This window comes from Corvus cornix, chromosome 3 (assembly GCF_000738735.6).
Source record: "Corvus cornix cornix isolate S_Up_H32 chromosome 3, ASM73873v5, whole genome shotgun sequence".
Taxonomy (NCBI): Eukaryota; Metazoa; Chordata; class Aves; order Passeriformes; family Corvidae; genus Corvus; species Corvus cornix.
This window is the reverse complement of record NC_047056.1, coordinates 79,565,621-79,577,613: the sequence shown is the minus strand read 5'-3', so window position 1 is coordinate 79,577,613 and position 11,993 is coordinate 79,565,621. Positions and strand designations below refer to the sequence as shown.

Below are 11,993 nucleotides of genomic sequence, written 5' to 3'. Positions count from 1 at the left end.
AAAGAAAAATTGAGGAATGCCTATTAAAGTATCTCTGTATTCTGTGAGTAAAACTTGTTAAAAATCCACACATGAATGTCCTTTTCAAAATCTCTTTTATAAAGGCTGGGCCAACAAATTAAGATTTACAGAGAAAAATCTTCCACACATTTTTATATGAATGAATTTTTATAAAATGCTGTGAATAGACTCACATCCTCTTTTCTAAGCCTGTAAAGAGGATGTCAGAAAAACCCCACAAAGCTAGATAAGAAACTGCAAAAAATAAAGGCTAAGTTAAAAGTCAAAACCACTTTTCACATCTGTTATTATTTTAAGAGGGCTTTAGATTTGGAAGTCAGGTATTAAAAAGACTAAATTACAAATGTGATTTTCCATGCTAACAGAAGGATGAAGGCCAAAGATAGTTCAGAGATTATTTGTATGCAATAGATTCAATCATACACTTTTGTATAAAAAAAAAAATAAAGATTTGATAAGACATATTTTAAAATAACTTAATGGGAGCATTCTACAGCTTCTTCCAAACAATTTTTGTACATATCCTTTCAGGAAGACATCCAGTAATTGCTCTTCTAGCACAGCATAAATTGGCTGATCACCCAGCTGTCTTTTTTGATGTCATCCTGTAATTTCATACACTGAGAGAGTGTGGTGAAATTAATTTGACTTTTACTGATAACAGCTAAAACAAATTTTAAATAAAATGTACAGATACTTTATTTACCTGCAATAGGTATTAAATTTTATTGTCTTTATTGCATAAAGGTGTTTTTTGAACTTAAATTTTATGTTATTTACAACAAAATATACAAGGCAATGTTAAAATGTCACATGTCCATTACAAGAGTGCACAGCAGATCCTAATGGGTGTCCACTCACATCCAGCTTGACACAGAGCTTGCTTCCTTTGGACCCTGTCAAACAGGAAGAAGGGGAAATTTACTTATTAAGTTCGAAAACACATATTTACATAGAAATGACTGAACTGAGCTGCAATGATTAATGGTGTCTGGAAACATCCACTTGAAACCAGAGTTAAGAGAAAGGAAGGCTACTGGGTTTTAACACTATTTCTCAAAATAGGTTGTTTCTTTTTTCTCTAAAAGTTCTCACCTCCCCCATTCCTAACTGCTAAATACAGTTTTCTTAACACAGCAATTTTCTGCTCTGGAAATGGTACTCCAGAGATATTTTTTCAATTGGATTTCTTTCCTTCCTCTGCTAGGAATGCTTCTTCCCTTTCAGCTGTCCCTTCTCCTTGTATCCTGTCTACAGACTCCCAAGGATCTGGCTGTACACTATCATCTCAGAGGAGTTTTTCAGCTCTTGGAGCTTGATGCTGCCATCAAACACAGCACACATCAAGTGATCCAGCGTATATCCGCACTGATATGTATGGCAGGAAATACCTTCAAGATCTCAAGAGTGGGAAGCAGACAGACATCCTCACTAAGGAAAATCTTCCCATTTCTCCCATCATTGTTTCCCCTGCCAAAGGAGCAGTGCTCAAAACAAAACTTCTGGGATGCTCAGTTTCCCCTTTAAAAGCTGACTGGCCTGAAATGTTTTCCTATTCTTCACCATAACTACAAAAGTATTTTGGTATGAAGCAACTCAAAAAGGACCAGTCTCTGCTGAACAAAGAGAACAGGCATTGGGTTGATTCCCCCAGTACAATGAACAGCTAAGTAAGAACCTTAAGTAAGTCATTACTTTTAAACTTCCCCCCTGCAGTTGTTAGGAAGAAACAATTCCTGTTCCAAGTGCCTTCACAATCTGTTTGCAGTGATTTTGGGAAAATGTTTTTAGGGCTCTGGATGAAAACCACTGCCATCCCTCCACCCATACCCTCTCCACCTTGCATTTCCCCTCTCAGTCCTGGTACACTGACAACCAGGTCCCACTGCCGAACATCACAGATGGAGCACTTTGTTCTGTATTGCCCTCAGTACATCCAAAATAAGGAAATAGCTCAAGTTCCCAGTTGAAGTATTTATCTTCCTTTCCCGTACTGAAATCTAGGCTGGAGATTCTCTTGCTCTGTCCCCATCAGCTTCAGTCACAGGGGACAGGGGGAGCCCACCCCTCACCTATGCCATTTCACCAGGAGCAAAGGTAGCACTAGAGGTTCCTCCTCAGCAAGTGGTTATGAAACAGTGCAGAGCAGCTGGGCAGTGTCATGGTTACACAGGCAAAAAGAATGGCTTACGAAGCAGAAAACATGATACTGATTTACATTAATCTTCCCTTGATTTGTTTTTGAAGAAAAAATATTTTATGCCATTAAATATGCAGAGTTATGAAATCACAAAATGGTTGGGGTTGGAAGGTGCCTCCAGAGGTCACCTGGTCTAGACCTCAAGTAGAGCTGCCTAGAGATGCTCAGGATCATGTCCAGACAGCTTTTAAGTATCTCCAAGGATGAGCACTCCACAGCATCCCTGGGCAACCTGTGACAGTGCTTGGTCACCCTCACAGTGAGAAGGTGTTTCTTGATGTTCAGAAGGAACCCCTGGTGTTTCAGTTTGTGCCTGTTGCCTCTGGTCCTGTTAGTGGGCACCCCTGGTCCTGCCCTCTTTGCACCATCCCGTCAGGTGTTTACACAGATCAGTAAGACACTCTGAGCCTTCTCTTCCCCAGGCTGAACAGTCCTGCTCTCTAGCCTCTTCTCATAGGAGATATGCTCCAGTTCCTTCATCATCCCTATGGCTCTCCACTGGATTCATTCCCTTATGTCCACATCTCTCTTGTACTGGGGAGGCCAGATCTGGACTCAGCACTTCAGGTGTAGCCTCACCAATGCTGAGCAAAGAGGCAGCATCACGTCCCTTGACCTGCTGGCAACACTGCTCCTATTGCAGCCCAGGATACCATCAGCCTTTTATTCAACTTTGTCTCTTTCCATCTGGCTGGTGCCCAGCCCATCCTGGCACCTGGGGCTGCTCTTCCCCAGGAGGAGGAGTTTGCACTTCCCTTTGTTGGTGGTCACGAGGTTCCTGCCAGCCCATTTCTCCAGCCTGTTTAGGTCCCTTTGGAAACCAGCATGGCTCTCTTGGTGTATCAGCCACTCCTCCCAGTTCTGTGTCATTATCAGGCTATTCACTCTGTCCCATCATCCAGATCATTAATGAAAATGTTAAACAGGACTGGAGCCACAACTGACCCCCCTTGGATAACTCCTTAGTGGCCTGCCTCCAACTAGACTTCATTCCATTGATCACCAGCCTCTGGGCCTGACTGGTGCTTTAAAGACTATTTAAATGCCATTCATTTTTTTCCATAATGAACTGAAGAAAAGACCAGTGTTCCAATACATATATACAATTAGCTGCTGACATACAAAACCAGTTCAGCAGAGTAAAACAGCAAGGCTAAGTCAGGTCTTTTCTTCTGCACTCAAGTTCCCAGGCTACTTCCTTGTTCCCGTGGTCAGCTGGGTCTTCTTTTGCCTGTTTTTAGATGTCTGAGCACTGGCTTGAGGAGGGCAGCTACAGAGCTGAAGCACAAAGTAGGTCAGACTTGCTGAGCCAGCCTCATTTCACTGAAAACAATGGAAGTGTCCTGGCTTGTTCCAATATCTTGTATTTGTTTCTGTTTGCCATGCAAAACAAATCACTGCTGGCACTCTGCAGTTCTCAGGCATAGGGGTCATGCAATGAACATTTATTGTTAAGTGAGGGGTTTTTTAACGTTTGGGGTTTTGTTTTTCTACTAGCTAACTAGCAAGTATCTCCTGCTTACCATGAAGACCAAACTAAAATTACTATGTAAAAATATGTGAAGGCTTGATATACATAAGTACAAATATCAGATGGATCCCAAATCTAATGATACACATTTATATAGCAATTTCTGTTGTGCAAATGCCTTCTCCTTTATCTGGATAGCTGAAGTTAACATTGCAGTGACCAAATTAGAGGTAAGAAATCCTCCTGCCAGATATTCTCAAGAAAAATGCTGCAGCTTGACCTGAGCTTTGCATGCAGAATTCCCTTCCTAAATTGGGAATTGCATAAAATAGAGTGGTGACAAATCAATCAAAGAGAAAGGAACAGAGATCCCGACTGCTGGTTGGTCTGTCCAAGGCTGCCGAAAGGCAGCTCGGACTTGCAGCATGGTAAACAAATGGGCCTGAGCTGATTTGGAAAGAGCTAATTAACCAAAATGTCAGTACTCCAGATTCCAATTATTTCAGCATATTGGAAAAATATATATTTTCCCCAAAATTTAGAATTAATACTAGTAATAGAGAACAACAGCAAAAATACACCAGTGACTAGACTCAGCAGCAGCTTGAAGAGTTCTGCAGTTCTTGAACAGAGTTAGCACATACCTTACTCAGCTCTGGAAAGAGTTCTTGAATCCCAATGTCCAGCAGAACATAAGTTAACTAAAAGAAAATACAGAAAATTAAGGACACTCCAAGGCAAAACTACTGCTTTTTATTCTTAATTCTGAGCAACAGCTCACTCCTCTGCTATACCAAACATTCACTTCAGGAAATCCTGTGCCAAAAGGAAGGTTTGTCACGTTATGAGTTACCTGTTTGTTGAGCACTGGTTGCTGCAGTCCATCAAACAGAAGCCTGATGCCTTCGTATTTAGCCTCTTCCCCAATGCACTTGCCTATTAAATCTAGACCAAATTCCAAATACAAATACACAAGTCATGAGGAGGCACTGCAAAGCAGCTTTATGATGCAGTTATAGAACTCCAGTAATTAACAAGAAAAAAAAACTGTTTAAATTAAAGAAAGAGTTCTAATTTTTTTCTGTCTCAAATGGTAAATGGAAAAACAAACACACTTTTGGTTCATCCTTTTCTCTTCCCTTTCCTTCAGGGCTCCACACCTAAGTAATTACTACACTTTTTATAGTATCAATATATTGTTCTAATGCACTGTTTAATAAAACACAAGCTAATTTTTTTTAATTACTTTCAATTACATGAGCCCCTCTTTCCTAGTTTATACAGTGCAAGGAGAGCTCAGATGTACCTTCCAGCTTCATGACATGTCTTTTTTAATCCAATTTTCAGCTGGATAAAATACAAGCCATAGGAACATTCAAAAGAGAAAAAATTATGCCATTAAGTATATTAGCAAAGCTCTTGACTTCCATCACCATGTCTTTATTAATCACTATGCTACAACCTTAGTCAGCAACACTGAAGTGACAAAACTGAACTGCTGGGTTTTTACACCTGGTATTCCAGTCAACTCAAATCTCAGCAGCCCAAGCATTATTTGATTTGGTAAGATAATTTGACTATACTTGGGTTAAATATCTGCTTGAACAATTAACCACACTCATACAGGCAGCCATGGAAAACAGAACCTGGAATGTATCTCATCATTTCTTCAAAAGTCTGCTTTGCTCGTTTCTGTTTATCCTGGAGAGAGCGAGGCTCGGTGTTCTCACAGAACACTGCATCTGCAGCGAAGACACATTGGAAAAAAAAACATCTTTAGGCAGCTACATATCACTGACACAGAAATGTGGTTTGGATTGTGGCTCAAAATTGAACTTCTTCTCTGTATTATGTTGATCAGAAGGGAATTCTAGCCTTGTCAGATCATACTTTTTGCTTACATTAGCCTGACCAAATCCAGAATACCCCACCTGTTTGAAGGACAATCTTTTCACATTTTTCTTTCCAACCTTTTCAAAGTTTAAAGCATTCTCTTCTAAGTTTGGATCAATTCTACTTTAGGTTAGTTACGATCTCCTTACTCACAATTTCCCTTATGCTTTCAAAACTACAAGCAGTACTTACACCTTGTGCTAAAACACTGTCTGGAACTGTCAAAAACTTCAAATTTACCTATGAATGAGAAAGCAAAAATTGCTATTCATCAGAAATAACAGGTGCTCAGTTTTGGTTTTAGGCTCTGCAAGTCTTACTGCACTCTTTTTTTGCCTTTCACAAGCTTCATTTTTGGTTTGGTAAGGACAGAGCTGTCTTGACTCCAGAGTTTTTGGCCAGATGCATTGTTTGGATCAGACTGCAGTCAGATAATACTCTACAATTGTGAAGTAATTAAAAATTTTTTTCAGTCTCTCACCCCTTCCCTTATTTGAAGGTCAGGAACACTCAAGTCCTCTCAAGAGCCCACCACAACAAAGGGAGCCAAAAAATTAACAATAAAAGGCTGATGTAGCACACAAGTGAAGTAACTTAAAGACTTCATAAAACATTTGCGTTGATACACTAAACCACCTCTATTCTGTTTTTCTTGTTCTCCTTGCACACCTCATCAAATTACTGTTCATAATACTTTGTTTTTCTGTAACCATCACTGACAAACAGGTGACTCAACAGCTTTCCACAACAAGCTTTGAAGTTAGTCCAAGCCCACTTGATTTTTAATACTCCACCAGCGTTAGTCAAGCATTCCAAGGTTTAGCACTCAGAAACTTCACAGAAGGGATTTCAAACACCAGACTAAAGCAGTATTTTTTCATCAAAGATGTAACTATTACTAACCTCTCAGCAGTGTTATCAGAGAAACCAACCGGTGCTCCTCAAATAGCTGTTCTAACTTGTTATGCAAGTAATAGTCTGTGTACAGTTCCAATGTATTTTTGAAGAGAATTCTTCCTCCCATCAAGAGATGATGCAGCCAGTCAGGAATGCGGAAAACTACCCTACCTGCAAAGTCACAGCAACATCTGTGAGTAGTAACATTTATCATGAATATTAGGAGAACCTCATATAAGAATCATTTATCCAAAAGAAAATAAAAAAAAAAGATTGCAAGCAAGAAGAGTATTTCAGTTTTGTTAGTGCAGCACTGAAAATACTGGTATTCTCCACAGTGCTTATCAAATACTTCCTTTAGCTATTTCTATTAAGGTAACAATTCCAGTTCCCAGAGTCTACAAGCAGCCTAGGCAGACCTGAGAAAAGGGACAGGACCTACTCTCATAAGCTAGTAAGAGGTGCAGAAAGGAGACATAACAAAGCAACTAAGCAATGATGAATGATAAATGACATTTTAGCACCACAATAAAGTCTTCTACAGAATGACCGTGTTACTAAGATGTATATTAGCTTGAAAGTGCTGAGTTATAGATCAGTGCTACAATAGAATTTCATTTCTTACCAGAGACTGTGAACTTCATGTTTGGCATGAAGTATATGAATAATTAAGAGAAATCACTTCTTACCAACATACATTAAGTAGTCATAGACTCCTTCTACAGTCATCATTTCCATGAAGTAGTTCTGATTTTGTCGTCTTTCTGTATTCTCAGACCGGTTTGCATTATTCTTGAATAAATCATTAAAAAGCTAAAAGCAGAAACATAAGACTGAAATCATTGCATTCAAAAGCAGAAGGATAGCCACCAGTTCTTTGGGTTGGTTTCTTTTTACAGAAGTAGCTTTTTTCCAGAGCTTCTAAAGAACTGATCAGGGGCGTTGATTTGTTTCATTGTTTCTGGTTTCGTTTTTTCAAATTCTTCACTTTCCAGTAAAGAGCACATCACATGTTGCCAAGATACACAACAACCAAAACACCTGGGTTCAGAACAAATCAGCACTGAGACATTAATTCATGAGCCTTTTTGCTCCTACTACCTTCTTCCAACCTAAACAATTACATGATTGTATGCATCTAGACTTTTACCACAGGCTCTGATTTCCTTGATGCACCCTGTTCTGAAAATGAGGGATTAAAAGGATATGGAGTTTGTCTGCCTTAAATCACAAGGGAAGCCTATAAGATTAAAGTATTCCTAAAAGTTCCTGTTGGAACTTTTGAAATAAATTTTGAAATGTATTTTGAAATAAATACAACCGTTTCTGGACAAAATATACAGGTTTTTTACATAAAGAAGTATCTTTTTCCCTTGCCAGCTTAATTATTTATAGTAAAACTTCATGACTCTTTGTAAGTTACTAACATTTGGGTTTCTTTCCATTTATCAATTATATTCCTTTAGCCTTCTATTTTCCTGTGTCATCACCTTCCTCCCTGATCCCTCTATTTCCTTGCCTTTGGTTCTTTCTGAAAAGATACTCCAATTCTTTCAAAACCCCAAGAGACTCTTCCCTGCACACCAAAAAAGGGGTCCCAAGCCACCTAGGCAGTAGTCTGCGCCTCCCCTGCCCCTGAGTCTGTGAATCCCAGCAGAGGGAAAGGAAGATCTCTAAATTCTGATGCTCTCCATGTTTAGTACCTAGCAATCCCCGCTAACAGTTTATTTTAAATTAACTTACCCCCAAAATAGTTAATCTAGATATAAAATAGGATTTATACAAAATACACTGTATTATGAAATGAAAGTTCAAAAGTTTATGACAAGGTTCTAAAAAAATCCTAGAACTAGAAGCAAATGCAACATAATCATAGAATTGCCTAGGCTGAGGTGATTGGCACTCACAGAAGGTTTTTTTTACCACTAATTAAAATTAGTTCCAAGGAACAGGAAGTAATTTGCTTATATGTGGTTCACTTTCTGTACAGCAATTCTCCCCAAAATAAATAAAGCCCTAAGACACGCAAATCACAACTATCTCTGAATCATGCAAGTCTCTAAACAGAATGCTCTGCATCCTTAGGAAAAGTTACATCAGGACATCTGGCAAGAGTCATGTTTTTGACCTGTACTCCTTCAGGCCTTCTCTTTTTTTAAGTGTTGAGCTGCTGGTATTACCTTCACAAGGTTCACTCAAACTAAACAACAGCAAGTTATTACATAAATTACATAAAAGGGCAAATATAGTTAATGCACTGGTGGGTGACTGGCATCCGGGAATGTAACAAACCTAAAAACAACACATAATTATTCACACCTACTGTATGGAAGCGTCCCTGGTATGTTGTTCTAGAAACCCTGTATAAGCTGAAGTCTACATCCTCCTTAATACTGAAACCAGAACAGCAGGAAAAACCTTAGCTGCAGTATTGTATCTTAAACAAGAGCCTTCTTTATTTTTTAGATACACCCCACGACCTGACAAAGGTGATACACACTAAGCCAACTTAAAGCAGCCCATTGTGCCATGCAGACATAGGTTCAGAGGAGTGCCTGGAGGCCAAACTAAATCATTAACAGCAATCTGGTAGGTAACCTATAAAAAAATCAAACATGAAGGCCAGCTTAGGGCAAAGCTTTTTGACTTTTTACTTTCACCCCAAACCAGAAGCAGCATCTTCTGAATGCTGTATGTACCACCATACAGGGACAATCTGTGTTGCACCTTAAACAGTAACGGTTCCTCGATCAGAGTCACACTTTGAAAGCATTTCAGAATGCAATCTACAATGCACTGCAGCAGCTGTAATACGAAGTGGCATTACACTTCTACTTCCATGTTTTACACTGTCCAGAACCTTGGCTTAGAAGAAATTCAAGTGAAAAACACTCAACTGGTTATCTAGCACAGAAGTTGAGATTATACTCACAATTCAGGTAAGCACAGGATTTTGTTTTAGATGTTTCTCTGCATGTTAGTATTTGAGATTAACAACACAAACCTCAATGCTATTATCATTATTTGTATCTAAGATTAAACAGTAACTATGATTGTAACCATGTAAATATTCTTAAAATGTTCACAATGAGGAAATTCCATTAATTGGTGTTGATTAACAATGGGAGTCAAGATCATGAAGTCAGTGAAAGATAAATGGCCTGTATTAAGAAAAAGACCAAAGTAATCCCTTGTACAACAGGCTTTGCTTGGGAAAAGCAAGCAAAGGAAGCGTGAATGCTCACGTTAAGTGCCTCACAGGAAAAAAAAAAAGTCACTCAATGGTGAGTGCATATGCAAACATACACCCAATACATTCCAGCACAGGTGTGAACTGTACAATACCATGACTATGAACAATATCTACAGCCAGAGGCATAAACCTCTCCCCTGTTCTTCCTGCTCACTTAAAAAGTAGAGAGGACTATACCAAAGTGGTAAGAAGAAAGATTGTATGCAGTGTCTGAATCACATCCGTCAGTGTTGGCAACCACATCTTCCTCCAAGTAGCTACTCAAAAACATATATTATGCTGCTGGTGTTCCAAAAGCAGCTTTTATTGCTGTTGGCAGGCCATCACAAGCCAGCAGAACAATGCCTTTATTGGCATATTTTGCAAAGTCTGCATCAGCTGAGAAGTCCTGACCTATTATAGCAAGTCTGACAGAAGTATGTTCAGAAGATGATCAAGCTGCTTACAGACCTTCAGAACAGAAACATGGCCAGAAATCCTGCTAGTGCCCCTAGGAGGGGGAAGCAGAGGTTTTTGTTCACTTGCTTTTTTTTAACCAGGCAGGTTAGTAACTCTTAATCTAGAGGATCTGACACAGGATGAAATCCAATTGCTCCCAGTTATACTAGGGTTGACTACCCACATTCATTGTGCATTTTTAACTAGAAGTCCTTCCACCAATATTTAAAACACACAAACATACACGTGCACCAGGCACATTCAAAAGGAAGGAGCATGCAGATCTGTCAGAGCATTAGGCACATTTCTGACTGGGCCTGCTCAGACAGATCTCCAGGCATTTCTTATTCAGCCTGCTGAGGAAGAGGAGCCTGTGTGCACCCTACTCATGGCAGCACAAGCACCGGGGAATGTGCATTGTCATCTCAGCAGAGTCCAATATGTTGAAACTGAAATAAACATACCCATGTCAGAAAAGATACATGAGAACACTGTGGCAATACAAGCATAAGCTGGAAATTGACTACCATTTACCAAAAAATTGAAGAATTCTCTTGCTATGAGATAACATATTCTTCTCACAGATGGGCCCTCAGGAAGAGCTAACCTTCTTTGGTTAAGTCTCTTTGGTTGCCTGCCAGATCTCTGCATAGAGTCCATACAGGCAGCTCACACAGTCCTGGTACAGACATTTGGCATTCACCTCCATCACCAGGAATGATGTGCCTGGCTACTGCACAGCACTTATACAGCACAGAATACCAGAATGGCCTGGGTTGGAAGGGACCTCAAAGACCATCTAGTCCCAAACCCCCTGCCACAGGCAGGGACACCTTTCACTAGACCAGGTTGCTCAGAGCTTCATCCAATCTGGCATTAAATACTTCCAGAGATGAGGAATCCACAGCCTCTCTGGGTAACCTGTACCAGCAGCTCACCACCCTCACAGTTACATAGTTTTTCCTAACATTTAATCTAAACCTACTCTCAGTTCCATTTCCCTTTGTCTGGTCACTAAATGCTCTTGTAAAAGTCCTGCTCCATCTTTCTTGTAGGCTTCCCTCAGGAACTGGAAGGCTGCACATCTGCACAAAGATGTCACGTCTCACAGCAGAAGTGAAAGTGCAGAACTGAACAGCTCAAGTCTATGCCACACATATCTGGGGAATAGGAAAGTGTGTTATTGCAGTCTACCTTTGGTCTGGCCTTTGGACTGAACACCCTCAGTGCCTGCATTCCTAGACAGCATTTTCCAGCTTGGCTTTATCTCAAATAATTTTAGTTAATGAGTTCTAAGACAGTTCTCTAGTACGAGACAAAGTGTATAGTCAGTTTTCTCCACTTCTGCAAAATAGGAAAGGAAGATGACTTACTGTACCTTCTTGTTATTTTCAGAAGTGGGACTCAAAATGGTAAGTTCAGGCCTGCTTGGTTTAGGCTTGGGAGATTCACAGGAGTTGATAAAATTCATGATGAATGGCTCCAAATGCTGACCTTTCTGAAAAAAAGATATGAGTGACCTGTCACTTGCATAATTATAGGAAAATGAAAACAAAAACAACAACAAAAAAGAATTTTCCAACAAAGTTTTGATTAGCCTATAATTTAGTAATCTCATAAAATTAGCTAATGAAGTTAAGATATTGGCAATCTGAAAGACTTACCTCTTTCATCAGCTTTCCTGGAACAGATTTTATGATTTTACCTACAATTAGAAACAAACAAACAAGAACTTTGTTATCAGTGTCTGATTTGAAAGACATTTTGCTCTGCTAGATTTTATGTACTCATTGTCTGGTAGTTATTTAAAAATAGAATCA

General features: G+C 39.5%; 1 protein-coding gene across 4 annotated transcripts in view; it reads right to left on the bottom strand.

Moving 5' to 3' along the window:
- Window positions 1-78: 78 nt before the first annotated feature.
- Window positions 79-11,993, bottom strand: part of SNX14 (sorting nexin 14) — a 47,422-nt gene continuing 35,507 nt past the window's right edge. Inside the window, exons 22-29 of one of the 4 annotated variants that reach the window (XM_039567972.1) lie at window positions 11,838-11,878; window positions 11,552-11,671; window positions 7,172-7,295; window positions 6,489-6,653; window positions 5,339-5,434; window positions 4,546-4,637; window positions 4,337-4,393; window positions 79-917 (exon numbers count right to left, since the gene is read on the bottom strand). In XM_039567972.1, the coding sequence (XP_039423906.1) occupies window positions 879-917; window positions 4,337-4,393; window positions 4,546-4,637; window positions 5,339-5,434; window positions 6,489-6,653; window positions 7,172-7,295; window positions 11,552-11,671; window positions 11,838-11,878 (734 nt within the window). In that variant the 3' untranslated portion in view covers window positions 79-878. The remainder of the gene's footprint in view (window positions 918-4,336; window positions 4,394-4,545; window positions 4,638-5,338; window positions 5,435-6,488; window positions 6,654-7,171; window positions 7,296-11,551; window positions 11,672-11,837; window positions 11,879-11,993) is intronic. The other 3 variants (XM_039567974.1, XM_039567975.1, XM_039567973.1) reach the window with 3 other exon arrangements.